The sequence below is a fragment of the Gigantopelta aegis genome, chromosome 7 (genome assembly GCF_016097555.1).
Source record: "Gigantopelta aegis isolate Gae_Host chromosome 7, Gae_host_genome, whole genome shotgun sequence".
NCBI classification, from domain to species: Eukaryota; Metazoa; Mollusca; class Gastropoda; order Neomphalida; family Peltospiridae; genus Gigantopelta; species Gigantopelta aegis.
This window is the reverse complement of record NC_054705.1, coordinates 3114457-3140793: the sequence shown is the minus strand read 5'-3', so window position 1 is coordinate 3140793 and position 26337 is coordinate 3114457. Positions and strand designations below refer to the sequence as shown.

Below are 26337 nucleotides of genomic sequence, written 5' to 3'. Positions count from 1 at the left end.
TTTTTGACACAGTCTACAATGGTGGTTGACTCCGTCGAACATCTTAGGAGGAGTCTCTTTGATGCCATTCCAAGTGACTCACCATCTGTTTGTGGACGCTTCAAGAGAAGGTTAGGGAGCACATCTCAACAGTCAGACAGCATCAGGGCTGTGGTCTGCCGAGGAATCAAGTTTTCACATCAATGTGCTAGAGCTTCTGGGAGTGTTCAGTGCGATACGTCATTGGCGTCATCTCTTGATAAATGCAACACTAATGGTAGCAACCGACAATGTGACAGCGGCGGCTTACATCAATCATTTGTTCAAGATGACAGATGCCATTCCGCTACATCTCAGAGCACGACACATCCCAGGAGTGTCAAATGTTCTGGCTGACACATTGTCCAGACCGTCAAAGCATCGAGTGGATGCTCAATCCAGAAGCGTTCCGGTGGGTTTGTCAAAAACTGTGGACCCTGAATGTAGGTCTGTTCGAGACTCGGTTCAATCAACTAAGACCGTACGTGTCGCCGGTACCGGATCCAAATGCACTGGAGCTCGACGCCTTGGCCATCAGTTGGAACAATGAAGACGCCTATGCTTTTTCGCCTCCAATATTACTACCACGAGTTCTCCAGCGATTTCAGGAGTTCCACTGCCGATTACTTCTCATCGCTCCAAATTGGCCAAGCCGAATTTGGTATCCAGACCTTCTACATCTGGCGGAACCAGATCCACTACCGCTACCAGATTGGGATCATCTCTTGATACATCCCACTTCGAGACAGCATCATCCAAATCCAAGCTTGTATCAACTACACTCGTGGACATTATCTCCGAGGGTTTAAGGAAGAAGGGATTCACTTCACAAACCACATCGGCGATATTGAAAGCACACACAGATTCTACTGCTGCATGTAATGTGCGCTGGTTATGCTTTCATCGATGGTGCCTTAGTAAAAAAATAACACCTCCGACTATTCGCGTGGAAAGACTTGCTGATTTCCTGCTATGTCTCAGGTCACAATTGAAACTGAAAGGATCTACGATTGCGGGATACGTTTCAGTTATTGCAACGGTTCGTGACTCGGCCACCGGTACTAAATTAGCTGCTGTTCCTGAAATTCATTCCATGATTAAAGGATTTAAGCACGAGGATCAAATTCAGAGGTTTCGTCCTCCGAAATGGGACGTTAATTTAATTCTGAGAGCTTTATCTCAAGCACCTTATGAGCCTGTTGCGGAAGCCTCCTTAGAGGTTTGGACACGGAAGACGGTATTCCTGCTTGGGTTCGCTACGGCAGCAAGAGTATCGGAAATACATGCCTAAGATGTCGACATGGTGCGTTTTAATCGCGATTACTCTTCAGTGTCATTGGGACTTTTGATGAACTTTGTTGCTAAAAATCAACTGCCTGATCAATGTCCTCGTACTCATGATGTTACAGCACTCTCGTCTATCGTGGAAGACTTGTCGTTGTGTCCTGTTCGAGCCCTTAAGCTGTATTTGGAGAAAACTGCCTCTTTTCGCTAACATCGAAAGAGATTGTTTCTCTCTTGTAATCAGAGATATCTAAAAGACATTACTAAAAACACGGTGTCTACTTGGATCTGATCCATGATTTTGTGTGCCTACAAATCAGCTGGATTACCTCCACCATCGGGTTCTAACCCACACGAACTGTGTAACACTCTGGTATCCATTATTGTATCCGGGTGTGATTGGGCCACCGATTCCATCTTTGCTAACTACTATCTGCGAGATGTATAGACTGAAGATGTAGAGGGATTCCATCATCTGGGTCCGGTGGTTGCAGCTCAAACATTGATTAACTCTGGTCGTCCTCATCGTCATTGATACGGAATCAACAGGTGAGGACTTCATTTGACAAATTGTTTTGCACACCTTGCTGAAGTTTTGCACTGGTTGGTGTTGGGACTTTTTGTATGGATAACACTAGTTAGTTAATGCACTGCACACTAACGACCTGTTTCCTATTATTTGAACTAACTTATCCACCATTTTACTAGTAAGAAAAAATCGGGGTTTTGTTGGTTTAATGTTCTGATGGATGCTTCCACCATATTTGTTTCCGTTGGTATACAATTGTTGGTTGGTTGGTTACCTAACACCTGCATCCGCGGTGGTGACGCATACCCACCTTTTAGAACTTCCTTGTTGGAGAACGAATTTGTGACCCTTTTCGTAACTCATGACTTCGTTCATCCACACTACTGACGGATGCTTCCTTCCCACTACCAATACTAACAGCATGGATATTGGTTGGCATGCATCGTTGAAAGATGGGCTAATTTTGGTTGGCTTGTTTTCTTCCACTGTCAGTTCTTACCGGTCCATGGGGTGAAGACTTGTGTATCTTCGGAGTATGGAACCCGCCACCTTCTGTTGAATGCTGCACTAGTTATGAGGACAGGTGATGTTGAAAAGAAATGGAGAAAACTTGAGGTGTTTTCTCTTTTATAGATACATCACCTGTCCTCATGGAATGATTTCCCACCCTTCCTCCCCTCTTCCAGTTCTCCATGCGATTCGCTCAGGGAAAAGAAGGAAGTTGTAGTCATGTGACCGGAACAGGAAGGGTACACAGTGGAAGAAGTTAAGCCATCCCACTGGCTGTTGGGATGTTCAGACCAGTCTACTAATCGTAGGGAATATGCACTAGTTATGAGGACAGGTGATGTATCTATAAAAGAGAAAACACCTCAAGTTTTCTCCATATTTTTGAAATGCCAGCAGCAAAATAGTTCCGGCTTTCTTACAGTGAAGATTACACTTTCTACAGTGAAGATAACACATTTTAGAGTGAAATTTTGACTCTAAAATGTGTTATCGTCACTGAGTGACTGATAACTCTTTTATTTGACTGATATTTTAAGATATTTCTCTAAATGTTATGTAATAAAAACTTACACCATTTGTCTAATTAGGAGTCTAATTTGGAACAGTTCCTCAGTGTGTAGTATTTGGGTCCAGTTAAAACTGACAGTGGCAATGATTGTGTGCCTCTCAACAACATGAATTTTGAGCAGTAAAAAGCCACCTTACCACAAACAACAGTGATAAGCCACCTTACCACAAACCACCTTATCACAAACCCCAGTAAAAAGCCACCTTACCACAAACAACAGTGATAAGCCACCTTACCACAAACCACCTTATCACAAACCCCAGTAAAAAGCCACCTTACCACAAACAACAGTGATAAGCCACCTTACCACAAACCACCTTATCACAAACCCCAGTAATAAGCCACCTTACCACAAACCAAAGTAATAAACCACCTTACCACAAACCACCTTACCACAAACCCCAGTAATAAACCACCTTACCACAAACCCCAGTAATAAACCACCTTACCACAAACCCCAGTAATAAACCACCTTACCACAAACCACCTTACCACAAACCACCTAACCACCTTACCACAAACCCCAGTAATAAACCACCTTACCACAAACCACCTTACCACAAACCCCAGTAATAAACCACCTTACCACAAACCCCAGTAATAAACCACCTTACCACAAACCCCAGTAATAAACCACCTTACCACAAACCCCAGTAATAAACCACCTTACCACAAACCACCTTACCACAAACCACCTTACCACAAACCCCAGTAATAAGCCACCTTACCACAAACCCCAGTAATAAACCACCTTACCACAAACCCCAGTAATAAACCACCTTACCACAAACCCCAGTAATAAACCACCTTACCACAAACCACAGTAATAAACCACCTTACCACAAACCACAGTGATAAACCACCTTACCACAAACCCCAGTAATAAACCACCTTACCACAAACCCCAGTAATAAACCACCTTACCACAAACCACCTTACCACAAACCCCAGTAATAAACCACCTTACCACAAACCCCAGTAATAAACCACCTTACCACAAACCCCAGTAATAAACCACCTTACCACAAACCCCAGTGATAAACCACCTTACCACAAACCACAGTGATAAACCACCTTACCACAAACCACAGTGATAAACCATGTTACCACAAACCCCAGTGATAAACCACTTTACCACAAACCCCAGTGATAAACCACCTTACCACAAACCCCAGTGATAAGCCACCTTACCACAAACCACAGTGATAAGCCACCTTACCACAAACCACAGTGATAAACCACCTTACCACAAACCACAGTGATAAACCACCTTACCACAAACCACAGTGATAAGCCACCTTACCACAAACCACAGTGATTGCACAGTAATTGTGAAAATTTATATATTTTCAGAAAGAAAATGATGCTTCCTTAGTAATATATCACAAAGCTTTAGACGAGTCGTGTGGACAGCGAGAAATAGAACTCATGTGTCTGTATGAAATCGGTAAGTGAGAAATATTTGTATCGTAAGCAAGAAAATGGAGGTAAATTGTAATTTTAATAATGTAAAAATATTTTATTTTCCGAAAACGGCTACAAACTCAGGATACTCCCTTTAAATGAGTCTTGATTCTTGGACAATGTAGAATTTTTATTAGTCCCCTACCGGTCCAACCAGAGGGCACTGTATGTTTTGTGTCCATCCTTCTGTCTGTCTGTCTGTCTGTCTGTGTCTGTCTGTCTGTCTGTCTGTGTCTGTATGTCTGTGTCTGTCTGTATGTCTGTCTGTCTATCTTTGTCTGTCTGTCTGTCTCTGTCTGTATCTGTCTGTCTGTCCGTCCATCCGTCCATACGTCTGTCTGTCCCACATATAGGTTTCTGGACTTTGTTTTCACAATGCCTCAAGATATTGACCTGAAATATTTTGTATAACTTTATCATGTATAGCTACATATCAAGTTTGACTTTCATAGCAATTTACCCATTTTTGACAGAGTTATGGCCCTTGAACTTAGGAGATAAGAAAATGTGTTGCATCCAGTAGTGGACATGTATTGTTTTAGCAGTACTCTCAGAATGCTTGTTTTTAGACTTAATTTTAACTTATGCTTTAAAAGAGAAGTCTGTGTTGTAAGTTGAATTGAAGTGTTTCCTGTTTTGTACAGCGTGGTGTAACCTTCTGAAACTGAACTGGGACAAGTGTTTGGAGGCGTTCACGCGACTCAACAAAGAATCAAAGTGGTCGAAGGCGTATTACTCCTACCTGGTGGCAGGTGAGTTAGACTGTGATAAACACACACTGTAATAAATACACAACCACATACCAGTTGTTTTGCCTTGTTGTTTATTGCACTCGTTTATAGTGCGCAAGAATATTATACCATGAGAGTGGTTTAAATCTTGCTCACTATAAATAAATACAGAACCACATACCAGTTGTTTTGCCTTGTTGTTTATTGCACTCGTTTATAGTGCGCAAGAATATTATACCATGACAGTGGTTTAAATCATGTGCACTATAAATAAATACACAACCACATACCAGTTGTTTTGCCTTGTTGTTTATTGCACTCGTTTATAGTGCGCAAGAATATTATACCATGAGAGTGGTTTATATCTTGCTCACTATAAATAAATACAGAACCACATACCAGTTGTTTTGCCTTGTTGTTTATTGCACTCGTTTATAGTGCGCAAGAATATTATACCATGAGAGTGGTTTAAATCATGTGCACTATAAATAAATACACAACCACATACCAGTTGTTTTGCCTTGTTGTTTATTGCACTCGTTTATAGTGCGCAAGAATATTATACCATGAGAGTGGTTTAAATCATGTGCACTATAAATAAATACACAACCACATACCAGTTGTTTTGCCTTGTTGTTTATTGCACTCGTTTATAGTGCGCAAGAATATTATACCATGAGAGTGGTTTAAATCATGTGCACTATAAATAAATACACAACCACATACCAGTTGTTTTGCCTTGTTGTTTATTGCAATTGTTTATAGTGCGCAAGAATATTATACCATGAGAGTGGTTTAAATCATGTGCACTATAAATAAATACACAACCACATACCAGTTGTTTTGCCTTGTTGTTTATTGCACTCGTTTATAGTGCGCAAGAATATTATACCATGAGAGTGGTTTAAATCATGTGCACTATAAATAAATACACAACCACATACCAGTTGTTTTGCCTTGTTGTTTATTGCACTCGTTTATAGTGCGCAAGAATATTATACCATGAGAGTGGTTTAAATCTTGCTCACTATAAATAAATACAGAACCACATACCAGTTGTTTTGCCTTGTTTATTGCACTCGTTTATAGTGCGCAAGAATATTATACCATGAGAGTGGTTTAAATCTTGCTCACTATAAATAAATACAGAACCACATACCAGTTGTTTTGCCTTGTTGTTTATTGCACTCGTTTATAGTGCGCAAGAATATTATACCATGAGAGTGGTTTAAATCTTGCTCACTATAAATAAATACAGAACCACATACCAGTTGTTTTGCCTTGTTGTTTTTTGCACTTGTTTATAGTGCGCAAGAATATTATACCATGAGAGTGGTTTAAATCTTGCTCACTATAAATAAATACAGAACCACATACCAGTTGTTTTGCCTTGTTGTTTATTGCACTCGTTTATAGTGCGCAAGAATATTATACCATGAGAGTGGTTTAAATCTTGCTCACTATAAATAAATACAGAACCACATACCAGTTGTTTTGCCTTGTTGTTTTTTGCACTCGTTTATAGTGCGCAAGAATATTATACCATGAGAGTGGTTTAAATCATGTGCACTATAAATAAATACACAACCACATACAAGTTGTTTTGCCTTGTTGTTTATTGCACTCGTTTATAGTGCGCAAGAATATTATACCATGAGAGTGGTTTAAATCTTGCTCACTATAAATAAATACAGAACCACATACCAGTTGTTTTGCCTTGTTGTTTTTTGCACTCGTTTATAGTGCGCAAGAATATTATACCATGAGAGTGGTTTAAATCATGTGCACTATAAATAAATACACAACCACATACAAGTTGTTTTGCCTTGTTGTTTATTGCACTCGTTTATAGTGCGCAAGAATATTATACCATGAGAGTGGTTTAAATCATGTGCACTATAAATAAATACAGAACCACATACAAGTTGTTTTGCCTTGTTGTTTTTTGCACTCGTTTATAGTGCGCAAGAATATTATACCATGAGAGTGGTTTAAATCTTGCTCACTATAAATAAATACAGAACCACATACCAGTTGTTTTGCCTTGTTGTTTTTTGCACTCGTTTATAGTGCGCAAGAATATTATACCATGAGAGTGGTTTAAATCTTGCTCACTATAAATAAATACAGAACCACATACCAGTTGTTTTGCCTTGTTGTTTATTGCACTCGTTTATAGTGCGCAAGAATATTATACCATGAGAGTGGTTTAAATCTTGCTCACTATAAATAAATACAGAACCACATACCAGTTGTTTTGCCTTGTTGTTTATTGCACTCGTTTATAGTGCGCAAGAATATTATACCATGAGAGTGGTTTAAATCTTGCTCACTATAAATAAATACAGAACCACATACCAGTTGTTTTGCCTTGTTGTTTTTTGCACTCGTTTATAGTGCGCAAGAATATTATACCATGAGAGTGGTTTAAATCATGTGCACTATAAATAAATACACAACCACATACAAGTTGTTTTGCCTTGTTGTTTATTGCACTCGTTTATAGTGCGCAAGAATATTATACCATGAGAGTGGTTTAAATCTTGCTCACTATAAATAAATACAGAACCACATACCAGTTGTTTTGCCTTGTTGTTTTTTGCACTCGTTTATAGTGCGCAAGAATATTATACCATGAGAGTGGTTTAAATCATGTGCACTATAAATAAATACACAACCACATACAAGTTGTTTTGCCTTGTTGTTTATTGCACTCGTTTATAGTGCGCAAGAATATTATACCATGAGAGTGGTTTAAATCATGTGCACTATAAATAAATACAGAACCACATACAAGTTGTTTTGCCTTGTTGTTTTTTGCACTCGTTTATAGTGCGCAAGAATATTATACCATGAGAGTGGTTTAAATCTTGCTCACTATAAATAAATACAGAACCACATACCAGTTGTTTTTCCTTGTTGTTTTTTGCACTCGTTTATAGTGCGCAAGAATATTATACCATGAGAGTGGTTTAAATCTTGCTCACTATAAATAAATACAGAACCACATACCAGTTGTTTTGCCTTGTTGTTTATTGCACTCGTTTATAGTGCGCAAGAATATTATACCATGAGTGGTTTAAATCTTGCTCACTATAAATAAATACAGAACCACATACCAGTTGTTTTGCCTTGTTGTTTATTGCACTCGTTTATAGTGCGCAAGAATATTATACCATGAGAGTGGTTTAAATCATGTGCACTATAAATAAATACAGAACCACATACCAGTTGTTTTGCCTTGTTGTTTATTGCACTCGTTTATAGTGCGCAAGAATATTATACCATGAGAGTGGTTTAAATCATGTGCACTATAAATAAATACAGAACCGCATACCAGTTGTTTTGCCTTGTTGTTTATTGCACTCGTTTATAGTGCGCAAGAATATTATACCATGAGAGTGGTTTAAATCTTGCGCATTATAAATAAATACAGAACCGCATACAAGTTGTTTTGCCTTGTTGTTTATTGCACTCGTTTATAGTGCGCAAGAATATTATACCATGAGAGTGGTTTAAATCTTGTGCACTATAAATAAATACAGAACCACATACAAGTTGTTTTGCCTTGTTGTTTATTGCACTTGTTTATAGTGCGCAAGAATATTATACCATGAGAGTGGTTTAAATCTTGCTCACTATAAATAAATACAGAACCACATACAAGTTGTTTTGCCTTGTTGTTTATTGCACTCGTTTATAGTGCGCAAGAATATTATACCATGAGAGTGGTTTAAATCATGTGCACTATAAATAAATACAGAACCGCATACCAGTTGTTTTGCCTTGTTGTTTATTGCACTCGTTTATAGTGCGCAAGAATATTATACCATGAGAGTGGTTTAAATCTTGTGCACTATAAATAAATACAGAACCACATACAAGTTGTTTTGCCTTGTTGTTTATTGCACTTGTTTATAGTGCGCAAGAATATTATACCATGAGAGTGGTTTAAATCTTGCTCACTATAAATAAATACAGAACCACATACAAGTTGTTTTGCCTTGTTGTTTATTGCACTCGTTTATAGTGCGCAAGAATATTATACCATGAGAGTGGTTTAAATCTTGCGCACTATAAATAAATACAGAACCACATACCAGTTGTTTTGCCTTGTTGTTTATTGCACTCGTTTATAGTGCGCAAGAATATTATACCATGAGAGTGGTTTAAATCTTGCGCACTATAAATAAATACAGAACCACATACCAGTTGTTTTGCCTTGTTGTTTATTGCACTCGTTTATAGTGCGCAAGAATATTATACCATGAGAGTGGTTTAAATCTTGCGCACTATAAATAAATACAGAACCACATACCAGTTGTTTTGCCTTGTTGTTTATTGCACTCGTTTATAGTGCGCCAGAATATTATACCATGAGAGTGGTTTAAATCTTGCGCACTATAAATAAATACAGAACCACATACCAGTTGTTTTGCCTTGTTGTTTATTGCACTCGTTTATAGTGCGCAAGAATATTATACCATGAGAGTGGTTTAAATCTTGCGCACTATAAATAAATACAGAACCACATACCAGTTGTTTTGCCTTGTTGTTTATTGCACTCGTTTATAGTGCGCAAGAATATTATACCATGAGAGTGGTTTAAATCTTGCGCACTATAAATAAATACAGAACCACATACCAGTTGTTTTGCCTTGTTGTTTATTGCACTCGTTTATAGTGCGCAAGAATATTATACCATGAGAGTGGTTTAAATCTTGCGCACTATAAATAAATACAGAACCACATACCAGTTGTTTTGCCTTGTTGTTTATTGCACTCGTTTATAGTGCGCAAGAATATTATACCATGAGAGTGGTTTAAATCTTGCGCACTATAAATAAATACAGAACCACATACCAGTTGTTTTGCCTTGTTATTTATTGCACTCGTTTATAGTGCGCAAGAATATTATACCATGAGAGTGGTTTAAATCTTGCGCACTATAAATAAATACAGAACCACATACCAGCTGTTTTGCCTTGTTGTTTATTGCACTCGTTTATAGTGCGCAAGAATATTATACCATGAGAGTGGTTTAAATCTTGCGCACTATAAATAAATACAGAACCACATACCAGTTGTTTTGCCTTGTTGTTTATTGCACTCGTTTATAGTGTGCAAGAATATTATACCATGAGAGTGGTTTAAATCTTGCGCACTATAAATAAATACAGAACCACATACCAGTTGTTTTGCCTTGTTGTTTATTGCACTCGTTTATAGTGCGCAAGAATATTATACCATGAGAGTGGTTTAAATCTTGCGCACTATAAATAAATACTCAACCACATACCAGTTGTTTTGCCTTGTTGTTTATTGCACTTGTTTATAGTGCGCAAGAATATTATACCATGAGAGTGGTTTAAATCTTGCGCACTATAAACAAGCGCAATTACAGGGCTAGCTCAGGGTGAGCAGTAAATTTCACCAAATCATCTATTTAAACTTTAAAAATTGCAAGAACCCAGATATTTTCTAATACGGTAATAATTACTCAAAGAAATTTATTTGCGAAATTAAAATAAATTTCTCCAATGTTTTTTAAAATTCGCATTTGGTGAACTTGGCGAGTGTGAGAGCTTGCCCTGAATAATGAACATGGCGAAAAGATTATGGTTAGCAAAACATTTAATTAAATAACTCAACTTTCTTCATCTGGAAAGTTGATAGAATTTTATGGAATTGGCAGATCGCTGAGCATCCTAGCTAGGGACATGACGTCATTCGAGTGAACACATACTACGCATGCAAGATTTTGTATTACACATAAGTTCAGTAAAATATAATTTTTATTGCACAGTCAGAATTGTCTTTATTTATCTGTTTTATTAGTAATGGTGTTTAAATATGTATTTAATATGTATTGTGTTATTTTATGTACTTACAAATGATACCGTCTGTCTGTCAGTGTGCCTTGGATCGATGGGTGAAGTAGAAAAAGCTCACGAAATGCTGAAACAAGTTCCGTCGCTGGTGAAGAGGAAGAACAATCAAATCGAGGCCTTTGTCAACCGCAGGGTAAGAGAAATCAACGTTCTACCAACTAATGGGGAAATTGTCACTAGCTACTGCCAGTAGGAGTACTTTATACCAACACTACTACATATTCTCTCCCCCCCCCCCCCGCAAGTGAAGCTACGTCCCTCTGACTCAGTAAGAGAGGTCAGCGCTCTACCAACTGAGTTAATAGGGAAATTCCCACAGCCCCTGACCTTTTGCAATTCAAATTGTAACTATAGCAGTTGCCATCGGTGCCATTGTTTAAAAGTGCAAGCGCTGTGACTGTTTTTCAAAGAATGTGAAAGTTGTCGTCTTTACTTAGTTATTTCATTTCGTTCCAACTTATTTTTCGTGCTTATATCCAATTAAGGTTCAAGCACGCTGTCCTGGGCACACACCTCAGCTATCTGAGCTGTCTGTCCAGGACAGTGGGTTAGTTGTTAGTTGGTTAGTTGTTAGTGAAAGAGAAGAGGGTGTAGTGGTCTTACACCTACCCACTGAGCCCTTAAGAACTCACTCTGGGTGGGAGCCAGTACCAGGCTGTGAACCCTATACCTACCAGCCTGTAGTCTGATGGGTTAACCACTGCGCCACCAAGCCCGGTCTTTACTTTGTTAAACAAAATTAGCGAGTTGGGCTGAAGTTGAAGTATAGTGTGTTAGTATTGTTATTACTACAGAGATTGATTCAGGCGTTCTGTGGCCCCTTTTAGGAAAGAAAGTGACGCTGAAAATTCCCAATTTGTGTACTAAAAATGTCCAGTATATATATATATATATTTAATTATGTCTGTTTTTGTAAATTAATGTTCTTTTATATGCACTTTCACACAGACAGGAAAGCACATACCACGGCCTTTGTCCAGTTGTGGTGTACTGCATTGTTCAGTGGCCTCAAAAAATATCCCATGTATAATATACATGTAATAGTGCAAATGTTTCCATCTCATCGGACACAGGACCCTTGTGAAACATCCTGGATTAATCCATGTACCGCAGCGGGATTTAACTCAGTCGGTTCAGCACTCGCTTGAGGTGCTTACGTCGCAGGATCCAGCCAGTACACCACAACTGGACAAAGGCCGTGGTATGTGCTTTCCTGTCTGTGTGAAAGTGCATATAAAAGAACCATTGCTGCATTAGGAAAAATGTAGCAGGTTTCATCTGATGACTACGAGTCAGAATTACCAAACGTTTGATATCCAATAGCCGATGATTAATTAATTAATTAATTGTTAAACAAAACAAACAAACTAATTAATTAATCCATGTACTGATTTTATGGTATTTTCTCAGACAGTGTGAGACGCATCTCCCGTGTTTCTCAGACAGTGTGAGCCCGTGTTTCTCAGACAGTGTGAGACATCTGCCGTGTTTCTCAGACAGTGTGAGACACATCTGCCGTGTTTCTCAGACAGTGTGAGATGATGCATCTCCCGTGTTTCTCAGTGTGAGACGCATTTCCCGTGTTTCTCAGACAGTGTGAGACACATCACCCATGTTTCTCAGACAGTGTGAGACATCTCCTGTGTTTCTCGGACAGTGTGAGACACATCTGCCGTGTTTCTCAGTGTGAGACACATCTCTCGTGTTTCTCAGACAGTGTGAGATGCATCTCCCATGTTTCTCAGACAGTGTGAGACGCATCTCCCGTGTTTCTCAGACAGTGTGAGCCCGTGTTTCTCGGACAGTGTGAGACATCTCCCGTGTTTCTCAGACAGTGTGAGACACATCTCCCGTGTTTCTCAGACAGTGTGAGACATCTCCTGTGTTTCTCAGACAGTGTGACACACATCTGCCGTGTTTTTCAGACAGTGTGAGACATCTGCCGTGTTTCTCAGTGTGAGACATCTCTCGTGTTTCTCAGACAGTGTGAGACGCATCTCCCATGTTTCTCAGATAGTGTGAGATGCATCTCCCATTTTTCTCAGACAGTGGGAGACGCATCTCCCATGTTTCTCAGTGTGAGACGCATCTCCCGTATTTCTCAGACAGTGTGAGATGCATCTCCCGTGTTTCTCAGACAGTGTGAGAAGCATCTCCCGTGTTTCTCAGACAGTGTGAGACGCATCTCCCGTGTTTCTCAGACAGTGTGAGACACATCTCCCATGTCACAGTTGACTTGTTTGTTTCAGGCGGAGAAGTTCAAGAAAGTTACTCCCACTCAAGAACACTGCCGTCTGTTGGCTCTCGAGCTCCTCTTCCTGTGGCACGCGCTTCCAACGTGCACCGCTGAAGAGTTACAGCCCATGCTCAAAGGTAAGACAATTGATATAGGAGACGAAAATATTTTATTACACACCTATTCAATCTTACTATAGTGATAAAGACATTTTCAAACTGTGTGATAAATTTATTTTGTATCACACATATATGTAATGCGATCTGGACCGGAACTTTTAAATGGAGAATTCCCTTTTAATTTTTATTGGAGTTAGCGCCTTTTATTACTGACGTCATGTCTGATTTACAAATGACGTCGCATCGTATTTGAAACATTACAGAAGATTACTGTAGAGTATGATTCTTAACATTAAATAAATCCATGAAAGGAAGATTGCTTAATAGATTTAAGACGATGTAGTTATGACGTTAAATTAAAAACCATTTTTGTAAAGAATAAAAGAAGGTATGTAAGAAATACACAACTTCACATACGTTATTTTCACTTTGTATTTACTGCACTCGTTTATTTTGCGCAAAAACATAGTTACATACCACTAGACCATTACGCTGTCTCGTGGTTTATAGCCTTGCACAAAAACATAGTTACATACCACTAGACCATTACGCTGTCTCGTGGTTTATAGCCTTGCACAAAAACATAGTTACATACCACTAGACCATTACGCTGTCTCGTGGTTTATAGCCTTGCACAAAAACATAGTTACATACCACTAGACCATTACCCTGTCTCGTGGTTTATAGCCTTGCACAAAAACATAGTTAGTTACATACCACTAGACCATTACGCTGTCTCGTGGTTTATAGCCTTGCACAAAAACATAGTTACATACCACTAGACCATTACGCTGTCTCGTGGTTTATAGCCTTGCAGCCTTGCACAAAAACATAGTTACATACCACTAGACCATTACGCTGTCTCGTGGTTTATAGCCTTGCACAAAAACATAGTTACATACCACTAGACCATTACGCTGTCTCGTGGTTTATAGCCTTGCACAAAAACATAGTTACATACCACTAGACCATTACGCTGTCTCGTGGTTTATAGCCTTGCACAAAAACATAGTTACATACCACTAGACCATTACGCTGTCTCGTGGTTTATAGCCTTGCACAAAAACATAGTTACATACCACTAGACCATTACGCTGTCTCGTGGTTTATAGCCTTGCACAAAAACATAGTTACATACCACTAGACCATTACGCTGTCTCGTGGTTTATAGCCTTGCACAAAAACATAGTTACATACCACTAGACCATTACGCTGTCTCGTGGTTTATAGCCTTGCACAAAAACATAGTTACATACCACTAGACCATTACACTGTCTCGTGGTTTATAGCCTTGCACAAAAACATAGTTACATACCACTAGACCATTACACTGTCTCGTGGTTTATAGCCTTGCGCCAAATAAACTGGTGCAATAAATAGGAATCGAAAACGACGTATGTGAAGTTTTGTATGTTTACGTATACTAGTGATGTGCTAATGCTACATTATAATTAAAAATTGATTGGTTGATCTCTACCAATGTGACTATCAATTATTAAAATCTTAAGAGTTATGGCCCATGCTGAATGGTAGCGCCTATGGAAAACACTGAAATTGCACCCGTGTCCAAACATCTGACATCCATCTTTTAGATAACGTCCAGGGCACAATATTTCATGAGAACGATCGTTCTGTTCGTGTGTTGGTTATGCAACTTTAAAATCACGAGAACCGCCAATCAGTTACGTGGTGAACAATTACATTGTAACATTATACCATATCATGAGTATTTTTAAATACATTTGAACCATCAATGAAGCAGAGAACCGTAGTTCGTGTTTTAGGATTAGGTAGGCCTAACTATATTCACGTAACCGGATAATTGGTTACGTAAGTAAAGCTCAAGTGAACGGACTTCCGGTTACCTAAGATTTTGAAATATTGTCCCCTGGCGTCTGACTTTAATAGAAACTGTTGAGTGATGCCTTAAGTCATTTGCCAAAGCAAGTTTTTAAATAGAACCCACTTTTGGCGTACTATGTAAAACATAACGAATAGTCGCGCACTCCATTCTATTTACATGTTCAGCAATTTCCGTCTCTGGACCCTTATATTTGGTATTAGAGAAAACTGACTCTTCACTGTTGAAAAAACAAATGATGTAAATCACTTATCAAAATGTTTTTCATTTTAAACATATTGTGTTGTCTTCACATTTGTTGATAAATTTAACTTCACTGGTTCGCACGTGACCGCAAGTTTTAGAAAAAATGTGACTTGCGCCACTATTGATGTGTGTGACTATTGATTACTCTACAATATTTGATTGTTGCAGAAAAATGTTAACTGTTTAGACTATATCTTGGCAGAACATGTTTTTGCTTCAGGTTTTAACACTACTTTATGTATAAAGTTATTTCTTTTCAACATCACCTGTCCTCAAAACTAGTGCATATTCCCATATATGGGATGGCCTGAATTCTACTGCGCTCCCCTTCCTGTTCTGGTTACAACAGAGAGATAGAAAAGAATGTCCGAACCATAAGACGCGAAGGAAAAAGAAGGAAGTTACAGTCACAAGACCGGAACAGAAAGGAGTGCGCAGTAGAAGAATTCAGGCCATCCCATTAGCTGTTGGGATGTTCGGACCAGTTTACTAACCGTCGGAAATATGCACTAGTTTAGAGGACAGGTGATGTATCTATAAAAGAGAAAACACTCCAAGTTTTCTCAAAATTTTATAACGATAAAGTTAGGACCCCAGATTTTCTGTTTATGAGCAGCACAGTTTGTGATAGAAATACATCACAGCAAGCCTCAGGAAATTGTGAGAGTAATAATTTCATTGGCGCATTGCTCGCGTTTATATGGTCACATCATGGATTTCGTAAAAACGAAATGGGTTTCCTGAATTTGGTTTTGCATATCCCATAAATGTTTTACACAAATGTTAAATTCTCTGACGCCAGTTACAGTGGCATAAACCTGTGAACCTTAACCTGTGACCCTTGACTTGTAACCTGTGACCTGTGTTTCAGTGTGTGACATGCAGACGGACCACAAGCTCTTACATCTCAAGTGCCTTGTGGAAGGAGGAATTTTCAAAGAACTTGGGGAAGAAGAAATGGCTGTTAACGTAGGTCCAGTTATAGAGTTGTGTTATTGTGAGAAAAAACAACAGTATGGTCTCACCAATGTGTATTTTTGAGCTGGTGTGTCGTTAAACATTCATTCATTCACACAACAGTATGGTACACATTTGTAAGACCAAATTTGATTGAACTCTGCTAACATCTGTTGTAATAAAGTAATAAAGTAGACAGATAAATGCATTACGGTTTATTCTTTGGAACACACACACACACATGCTCATTAATCATTCAATAATTGTGTTTGACACCCAGTAGTTGAAAGTAGTTGACATAGTTTTCATGTTGGAGTAGCTTTGATTGATTGAGTCACTGAGTCACTCACTCACTCAAAAAACCTACCCAACCACCCACCCACCCACACACTCACTCACTCGCTAACTCACCCACACCAAAAACCACCCACTCATTCATTCATTCACTAATCCATCCATCTCTATACAAAAACATTCTACACACAAAAATACACACACACATCCACATACAAACACATCAACATTACGAAAATGTATGTAAAAGACGACTTGCAATTAATGAAGAGTAATGGTAGTGGTAACAATATGTTTCTTGTTTTTTAATGTGTGTGTTTGTCTCGCCCAGTGTTTGAAGGAGACTCTAGCACGTCACCAGGGAATGAAGGATGACTACCACGTTCCAGCATTCGCCATGTTTGAGTTGGCGTCCATATACATGAAGTCTCCAGAGGTGTGTATCATCACTCATTATCTGGGTAAAATGTCACCCCCCCCACCTCCAAACAAAAAATGGAAAACCCTCCAAAAAACTACAAACTACAAACATCCAACTTTTGGAAGTTTAATAGCAGGAAAAATATGCAATGCAGAACATTAAAATTTCTCACAAAACCAGTTTATTATATTTTGTACTGATGGTAAAAATTTAATTTCGATACATGTAGCGTACTTTTAGAATGATGCATCGTATAAACAATTAAAACAAATTTTCTTTTTTTTCTCCGCTTTTGACTACCATCTCATGTCTTCCCAATCTGGCAGCCCCTCCTATCTTTCAACTTCTTTTGCTGTCCACCTCCACATCCCAGTCCTTGTCTCACCAACCACGACAAACAATTTATGCCACAAAACATTGTACCATTGAGAAGCCAGTCAACATCTAATAAGTGTTCTAAAAATGATGGTCCACCATTTTCTAATACACAGGTCAGGTCAGGTCAGGTCATAGGCTTTTTACATGCACATTCAGAACAAGCTGTTGTAGCGCATGCCTGTCATGGGTGTAGGTGCTGGGCCTGGGCTAGCTCCTCCGTCCAGGATGGGAAAATAAATAAGACTGAAAGGATATTTTGGTGTATGTAGACATATTTTAAATGTACTACTGTTATATACTGGCAGCTAATGTACACCAGGTGTGAACAGTCTGCTATCATTGAGGAGCTTTACCGATAGCACTTTTAAGTTAAGTTCGAGCCCTGTGTAAACAAAAGAGGTGTATTGTAATGTAATTTGTGTATTGGTAAATAACATGGGTGTATTTGTAATGTATTTAACATGGGTGTATTTGTAATGTAATTTGTCTGTTGGTAAATAACATGGGTGTATTTGTAATGTAATTTGTGTATTGGTAAATAACATGGGTGTATTTGTTAATATAATTTGTGTATTTGTAAATAAGTTAGGTGTATTTGTAATTTGTGTATTTGTAAGATGAGTGTATCAATGTTTGAAATAAGCACTTATCCGTTTGTCCTGACAAGTGATAATACATAATCTGCTGGGACAAGCAAAATGTACCTCAGTGGTTGTCCAGTGGACAAGTAAAAAATGATAATACTGTTTCATTTTGAGCAATCAAAAACATTGTCCTTGCTCTTGAATAAAACCAACAACTTATTTGGACAAGTGAAAATATTGATGGACAAGTAGATTTCTAGATGTACTTATCCGGTGGATTAGTGAAACATTCTGCTTATTTCTATCACTGTGTATTTGTCAATGTATTTAAAAACATAAATAAGATAAACTTTTGTACATGAATTTGTAAATAAATAAAATATGTCAATATAATTTGTGTATTTGTAAATAAGCTGGGTGTATTTGTAATTGTAACTTGTATATTTGTAAACAAGGTGGGTGTATTTATATATGTAACTTGTATATTTGTAAATAAGCTGGGTGTATTTATATATGTAACTTGTGTATTTGTAAACACGGTGGGTGTATTTATATATGTAACTTGTGTATTTGTAAACAAGGTGGGTGTATTTGTAATTGTAACTTGTATATTTGTAAACAAGGTGGGTGTATTTGTAATTGTAACTTGTATATTTGTAAACAAGGTGGGTGTATTTATATATGTAACTTGTATATTTGTAAATAAGCTGGGTGTATTTATATATGTAACGTGTATTTGTAAACAAGGTGGGTGTATTTATATATGTAACTTGTATATTTGTAAATAAGCTGGGTGTATTTATATATGTAGCTTGTGTATTTGTAAACAAGGTGGGTGTATTTATATATGTAAATTGTGTATTTGTAAACAAGGTGGGTGTATTTGTAATTGTAACTTGTATATTTGTAAACAAGGTGGGTGTATTTGTAATTGTAACTTGTATATTTGTAAACAAGGTGGGTGTATTTATATATGTAACTTGTATATTTGTAAACAAGGTGGGTGTATTTATATATGTAACTTGTATATTTGTAAATACGCTGGGTGTATTTATATATGTAACTTGTGTATTTGTAAACAAGGTGGGTGTATTATATATGTATCTTGTATATTTGTAAATAAGCTGGGTGTATTTATATATGTAACTTGTGTATTTGTAAACAAGGTGGGTGTATTTGTAATTGTAACTTGTGTATTTGTAAACAAGGTGGGTGTATTTATATATGTAACTTGTATATTTGTAAACAAGGTGGGTGTATTTATATATGTAACTTGTATATTTGTCTGATGTGTTTTCAATATATCTTTCAGACAACTGCTGAAGCCAAGCGTTTATTACACGAAGTTAAGGTATGTTTAGAAGGGACTGTTTTAGAAAACATGCTTTTGTTATCCCTTTGTGAGAAAGATTGAAATTAGAAGTGGCAGACTAGTAATGCCATTTCAGTGATGTCATTAATAGTCGATTTTTAGCTGCCTGTTTAATTTTTAATTTTAATTTTAATTTATTTATTTATTTATTTTATTTATTACCCACTGCCTGCCCCCTTTCCTTTCTCTCCTTTGAATTCCATCTCATTTCTTCCTGATCTGGCAACTCCTCCTGTCTTTCAACTTCTTTCGCTGTCCACCTCTACATCCCAGTCCTTGTCTCAACCACAACAGCCGCCTGTGTTGACCATGTAGGGAATTTTAGAGAATAAATGCTTCCCAACTGGGTGGTAATATTTTGACATAATTTGTGCGTATTGATAGTCTTGTGATATACGGTGGAATGTTCATCCCTTAATAATGTATGGTAATAATATTTATAATAAACCAATGAAATTGCATCATTCTTAGGCTTTTGTATCAGCGTATATCGCATGGCATTCAAGGTGGGAGGGAAGTAGCCAATGGTCAAGCGCTTGCTTGATGCACGGTCTGTCTAGGATCGAACCTCATCGGTTGCCCCATTAGGCTATATTTTGCTCTAGCCAGTACACCATGACTGGTATATCAATGGCTGTGGTATGAGATATTTTGTCTGTGGGATGGTGCATATAAAAGATACCTTGCTACTAATGCAAAAATGTAGCCGGTTTCCTCTCTAAGACTATATGTCAAAATTACCAAATGTTTGACATCCAATAGCTGATGATTAATACATCAATGTGCTCTAGTGGTGTCGTTAAGCAAAACAAACTTTAAACTTTATGGCATTCAAAGTTAAAGTTTGTTTTAACAACACCACTAGAGTACATTGATTTATTAATCATCGGCTGTTGGATGTCAAACATTTTGGTAATTATGACTGGTGGTCACAAGAGGAAACCGCTACATTTTTCCTAATCCAGCAAGTGATCTTTTATATACACTTTCCCACAGACAGGAAAGCACATACCACAGCCTTTGACCAGTTGTGGTACACTGGTTGGAAGGAGAAAAACCCCAATCAATTGAGGTGGTTTGATCCTGCGACGCAAGCACCTCAGTTGAGCACTCAACCGACTGAGCCAAATCCTGCCAGACAAGGAGTCACAAATGATCAAATGTTTGACATCCAGTAAGTTATGATTAACAATGTGCATTAGTAGTGTGTTAGTAAACGAAACAAACTAACTTTTTCCATTCTGTGATTTTACCAGTAGTTACTAGAAACAATTGTTTCTATGAAATCTGGAAGTTTGAAGTAGGAGTAAATATAATTTTTATTAGGTTAATTTTGTTTTTAATTTTTTTTTCAGGAAAATTTCCATGATTTTGATTTTGAGAATCGTCTGAATGTGCGAGTGAACAACGCCTTGAAACACCTGAAAAGTAATTCAAAACAGACTTCGAAACAGTCAGTTAAACAATGAACAGTTGCCTCCCTTAGTCTTGACATAAATCTTTATAAGTTATTTCCAGATATATTTTTACAGCAGTGAACCTTTTTGCCATATTTGTTTTTTTGTAAATCAACTGATTATTTTATGTACAGACAGAATTCTTCACTGAGTTGTGTCCCTTATTATTCTTACAGAATTCTTCACTGAGTTGTGTCCCTTATTGTTCTTACAAAATTCTCCATGGGTTATGTCCCTTATTCTTACATAACTCTGAACTGTGTTATGTCCCTTATTATTCTTACATAACTCTGAACTGTGTTATGTCCCTTATTATGCTTACAAAATTCTCCATGGGTTATGTCCCTTATTATTCTTACAGAATTCTGAGACTGTGTTATGTCCCTCATTATTCTTACAAAATTCTCCATGGGTTATGTCCCTTATTCTTACATAACTCTGAACTGTGTTATGTCCCTTATTATTCTTACATAACTCTGAACTGTGTTATGTCCCTTATTCTCATAACTCTGAATTGAGTTAACTATCTTATTTTCCCCTAATGTGAACTAAATGTCTGTTATATTTTTTATTCTTCTGAAAAATGAAATGGTGCAATTTGATTTTCAGTCACTTATATACTTTTTATTGTTCTTATAGAATTCTGAACTGAGTTACATGTATCTCCATTTTTTCTTAATGACAAAATAGTTTACCAATTTTTGTTATTCTTATTTTTGGAGATCCAAGAACAAACCAAAGTGGACCAGTAGTTGTGTGATAGAGATGAATCTATAAGATTGTGACACGGTGTTATTAATTTTCCAAATATGATATATTATTATTTTTAAACATAGATTATACATTTTCTTCTCTTTTTTCATTATATGAGTTTTTATATCCAGTTAACAAAAAATAATTCTGTTTTGAGTGGTCTGTGTATAATAGCGTATGAAATTTGTTTGTGTTTTGTATTCATGCTCAATGTATGTGTGATTCTTGTTAGTTGATTAATACATGTACACACAAGTTTTGTACTGGGTTTTTCATTCTTATTATTATTACCTCCCTTGTTGTTAGAGAAGTGTTCAGTTTTATTCCTTACATGTGTTATCTCCCTTATGTATATTTGGTCTCACATCCTGGTTTTCTAAGGTCAGGTCAGGTCAGATCATAGGGTCTAATGTGCATGTTCAGCGCAAGCTGTTGTAGCGTACGCCTGTCATGGGAGCAGGTGTCGAGTTATGCCAGCTCCTCTGTCGAGGACAGGTTTTGTTTTTATGACATGTAATTTATTATAAAGATACTTGGTCCTCGAAAACCTTTGTGCAGTCCGTCTGGTTGAAACTTACAGTTTATCCTACAAGCACTACATACATTGACAAAATATCATGACTTGATACGATAAACAGAGGATACTTGTGATATCATCATTTACTGGCACAAAAGGATCAAATCCGAGGCCTTCCCTGTGTAAGATATCTTGATATCACAAGGCGGGTATTCATTTCATTTGCGACAATTGTAAACAATGTCAGTAATTTGGGTTGAATGTCACTATATTTAGCAGCGGTAGACTCATTAGCTAGCAAAACGACTGTGACGTGACGTCACTAATGATAGGTTTAGTGCTGAAACATACACAGTGACGTAACAAAAGAAGCGATAGTACGAATTATAGCCAGCGATATCTCCTACAAAAGCCTTTAATGGATGATAAAATACTTTAACTTGATATGAAGGATCGTTTGTATAACAACCATATGTAAAGACCATTTCAGATATATTCTCTATTATAAAAATGCAGTGTAAATATATTTAAATATTGTTGTTTAACATTTTTATACCCTTTAAAATGCTTAATGTCTAAATGACGAGATATACATATATATGTTTTTAGTTTGTTGTTTTGTGTGGATTAAAAAAAAAAAAAATCAATGATGTAGTGCTTCTGTGATAATGGACCAATTTACAACAAAGAATATGACCAACCCACCAACCTACTTTTATTGATGTTATTTTGTATGCGAGCAATTTCTAAAAGCAGGCTTCACATTACTCCTGAAGAAATTCCTACCTTGAACTGCAGTTTGTAATGGGTTTTTTTTTATAATTTAGTATCTGGCTTTTTCATAAAAATTGAGAGGGATGCTTTAAACCCTTGAACTCAACATAGACCAGTGACCTAAACATTGCAAATAAAAACAAGTCATTAACCCAAAACCACATTCCCCCCCCCCTCCCCCGCATTATTTTTCATAAGAGTTACTCTTTGAGTGTATTTGGGGTGAGAAGAAGTGATAGCATGCCACCAAATTACTTAAGGATTGTCTCATATTTATTTTATGTTCATCGGAGTACAAAAAAACCCCAAAAAACATTCTCAAAGTGTGTGAATTGGTGAAGCTGTTCACACACGTTTGTGAAAGATTTTTTTTTTCATACCTTAATGAACATAAAAGAAATTACATACACTCCTTATAACTAAATTTCAAACATAATTACTAATAATGACATTAAATATTCATATTTTATTTTTAATTAGGTTTTTTTGGTTAATAAACAATAATGCTCAATAAGACAAAATACCAATAAAGTGACGTAATCGGATATGACGTTCCCTGACAATGTTAATTTTACGTTCATCAAGCAGTGAACAAACTCGTGTTGCTATGGCTGAACCAATGGGATAACGTTAAATTGTAATCAGTGTAATAGAAATTTAATTACATTACTGTGATATTACCCCCCCCCCCCCCCCCCCCCCCCCCTCCACCACCATGGCTATTACAAAGACACAGATTAGTGAGTAATGCATCTATAATGTGTGTAAGTGGTTTTTCCATCATTTTTATTTCTAATAATGTGTCTTCCTTGCCAGTCCTATTACTGTACCATCAGCACAGTGTACTATTCCATTTTATAAGAAGTACGTTTGTCTGTGCGTATGTAACAGAGTATTGTGATCTGTGTTATATAATATTCTATCTGAAGTATACTGTCTGTGTGTACATGTGTATGTATGTACCGGTTACATGTGATCTATTAAAAGTGCTCAGTTTGTCATATCAGTATTTTGTTTGTGATACTGATGATGTATTAGTGATTTGTTTTGTGAAATTGATTTATTAGTAATGTTTGTGATACCAGTGACTTGATTATGAGCTCACTGGCTTGTATTGATATCACTTGATTCATTTTAATATTCATTTGTTTTTTGATATCACTGACTTGTTTGTGATATCATTGACTAGTTTGTGATATCATTAACTAGTTTGTGATATCATTAACTAGTTTGTAATGTCACTGACTTGTTTGTGATATCATTAACTAGGTTTTAATATCAGTGATTTGTTTGTGATATCATTGACTAGTTTGTAATATCACTGACTTGTTTGTGATATCATTGACTAGTTTGTGATATCATTGACTAGTTTGTAATATCAGTGATTTGTTTGTGATATCATTAACTAGTTTGTAATATCAGTGATTTGTGATATCATTAACTATTTTGTAATATCAGTGATTTGTTTGTGACACATTTAACTAGTTTGTAATATCAGTGACTTGTTTGTGATATCATTTGATATTCTTTGAAAAAAGACATTTTATATAAAATTAATTAATTTTTTCTCAATTTGTCCTAAAATATTCCTTAGCTACATTTTAAACAGATAAGGAAAAGTTAATCTTCTTGGACAGACCACCCCCCAAAAAAGAGTCATATCAGTGATTTTTAGCAAAAAACTTTGACGAATATTGAGACACAGAAATGACCATTATTTTAAATTTATTTAACATTAAATACACGAAAGGAAATGTTTTATTTAACGATGCACTCAACATATTTATTTACTGTTATATGACATCAGATAATAATATAACAACCACATTTTGCTAAAACACATGTAAATAAAGAAAAGATAATAAAATTAATACTTATGTTATTTTTTGTGATGTGTCTGGCCGGGTTTTGTTTGTATCTGCATTCAAGTGAAGGTTCCCTATGTAAGTTAACCAGTGGTGTCCACTCACGTGAAGGTTCCCTATGTAAGTTAACCAGTGGTGTCCACTCACGTGAAGGTTCCCTATGTAAGTTAACCAGTGGTGTCCACTCACGTGAAGGTTCCCTATGTAAGTTAACCAGTGGTGTCCACTCACGTGAAGGTTCCCTATGTAAGTTAACCAATGGTGTCCACTTGAGTGAAGGTTCCCTGTGTAAGTTAACCAGTGGTGTCCACTCACGTGAAGGTTCCCTGTGTAAGTTAACCAGTGGTGTCCACTCACGTGAAGGTTCCCTATGTAAGTTAACCAGTGGTGTCCACTCACGTGAAGGTTCCCTATGTAAGTTAACCAATGGTGTCCACTTGAGTGAAGGTTCCCTATGTAAGTTAACCAATGGTGTCCACTTGAGTGAAGGTAAGTTAACCAGTGGTGTCCACTCACGTGAAGGTTCCTATGTAAGTTAACCAGTGGTGTCCACTCACGTGAAGGTTCCCTATGTAAGTTAACCAATGGTGTCCACTTGAGTGAAGGTTCCCTATGTAAGTTAACCAATGGTGTCCACTTGAGTGAAGGTTCCCTGTGTAAGTTAACCAGTGGTGTCCACTCACGTGAAGGTTCCCTATGTAAGTTAACCAGTGGTGTCCACTCACGTGAAGGTTCCCTATGTAAGTTAACCAATGGTGTCCACTTGAGTGAAGGTTCCCTGTGTAAGTTAACCAATGGTGTCCACTTGAGTGAAGGTTCCCTGTGTAAGTTAACCAGTGGTGTCCACTCACGTGAAGGTTCCCTATGTAAGTTAACCAGTGGTGTCCACTCACGTGAAGGTTCCCTATGTAAGTTAACCAATGGTGTCCACTTGAGTGAAGGTTCCCTGTGTAAGTTAACCAATGGTGTCCACTTGAGTGAAGGTTCCCTGTGTAAGTTAACCAGTGGTGTCCACTCACGTGAAGGTTCCCTATGTAAGTTAACCAGTGGTGTCCACTCACGTGAAGGTTCCCTATGTAAGTTAACCAGTGGTGTCCACTCACGTGAAGGTTCCCTCTGTAAGTTAACCAGTGGTGTCCACTTGAGTGAAGGTTCCCTCTGTAAGTTAACCAATGGTGTCCACTCACATGAAGGTTCCCTCTGTAAGTTAACCAATGGTGTCCACTTGAGTGAAGGTTACCTCTGTAAGTTAACCAATGGTGTCCACTCACGTGAAGGTTACCTCTGTAAGTTAACCAATGGTGTCCACTCGAGTGAAGGTTCTCTGTGTAAGTTAACCAATGGTGTCCACTCGCGTGAAGGTTCCCTATGTAAGTTAACCAATGGTGTCCACTCGCGTGAAGGTTCCCTGTGTAAGTTAACCAATGGTGTCCACTCGCGTGAAGGTTCCCTATGTAAGTTAACCAATGGTGTCCACTCGAGTGAAGGTTCCCAATGTAAATTAACCA

General features: G+C 37.4%; 1 protein-coding gene across 1 annotated transcript in view; it reads left to right on the top strand.

Annotated features, from left to right (window-relative positions):
- The window catches only part of LOC121376939 (tetratricopeptide repeat protein 39C-like), a 46140-nt gene extending 21313 nt beyond the window's left edge, over positions 1-24827 (top strand). The window contains exons 6-13 of the mRNA XM_041504748.1: positions 4263-4356; positions 5018-5125; positions 11019-11128; positions 13245-13368; positions 16329-16426; positions 17040-17144; positions 19404-19442; positions 20819-24827. Of these exons, the coding sequence (XP_041360682.1) occupies positions 4263-4356; positions 5018-5125; positions 11019-11128; positions 13245-13368; positions 16329-16426; positions 17040-17144; positions 19404-19442; positions 20819-20932 (792 nt within the window). The 3' untranslated portion in view covers positions 20933-24827. The remainder of the gene's footprint in view (positions 1-4262; positions 4357-5017; positions 5126-11018; positions 11129-13244; positions 13369-16328; positions 16427-17039; positions 17145-19403; positions 19443-20818) is intronic.
- The last annotated feature ends 1510 nt before the right edge of the window (positions 24828-26337 follow it).